Source organism: Nerophis lumbriciformis, linkage group LG31 (assembly GCF_033978685.3).
Source record: "Nerophis lumbriciformis linkage group LG31, RoL_Nlum_v2.1, whole genome shotgun sequence".
NCBI classification, from domain to species: Eukaryota; Metazoa; Chordata; class Actinopteri; order Syngnathiformes; family Syngnathidae; genus Nerophis; species Nerophis lumbriciformis.
Genome location: NC_084578.2, coordinates 8,865,001 through 8,865,398, shown reverse-complemented (window position 1 = coordinate 8,865,398; position 398 = coordinate 8,865,001). Strand labels below are relative to the sequence as shown.

The 398-nt window shown below is 35.7% G+C and overlaps 1 protein-coding gene across 1 annotated transcript in view; it reads left to right on the top strand.

Moving 5' to 3' along the window:
• The first annotated feature begins 220 nt into the window (after positions 1 to 220).
• Positions 221 to 398, top strand: part of LOC133574410 (frizzled-7-like) — a 735-nt gene continuing 557 nt past the window's right edge. The window contains exon 1 of the mRNA XM_061926593.2: positions 221 to 398. This exon is cut by the window's right edge and continues 557 nt beyond it. Within this exon, the coding sequence (XP_061782577.1) occupies positions 331 to 398 (68 nt within the window). The 5' untranslated portion in view covers positions 221 to 330.

Below are 398 nucleotides of genomic sequence, written 5' to 3'. Positions count from 1 at the left end.
TAATGGGCGCAATAATGTACTCCTATTAACCGCTTTGTTAGCCACCTCGTGCTTGCCGTATTTTACGACTTAGAATTCATTAAAAAAGAAAAACATGCATGTGCCTGTCTTACATAATGATGGTGAATGATAGGCACAATTCCAAGAAAAGTGCAGTTCCCCTTTAATAACAAAAAAGGCACATGTAAAAAAAAACAAAAAAACATTGTAAAAAAGGGAGGGAGGTGTTTCTTCTGACAGAGCAGTAAAAGTGCAACTTGAGGACTTTTCTTATTACAGCAACTTTGACTGAGTTTTATTTTGGATAAATTTAGATAATTCTTTTTTAAAATGAGGTTTATCATTTTAAACTGCGTATGCGTGCAGATGTTGTTGCTGCTGTGCGGGATGTCGAGCTT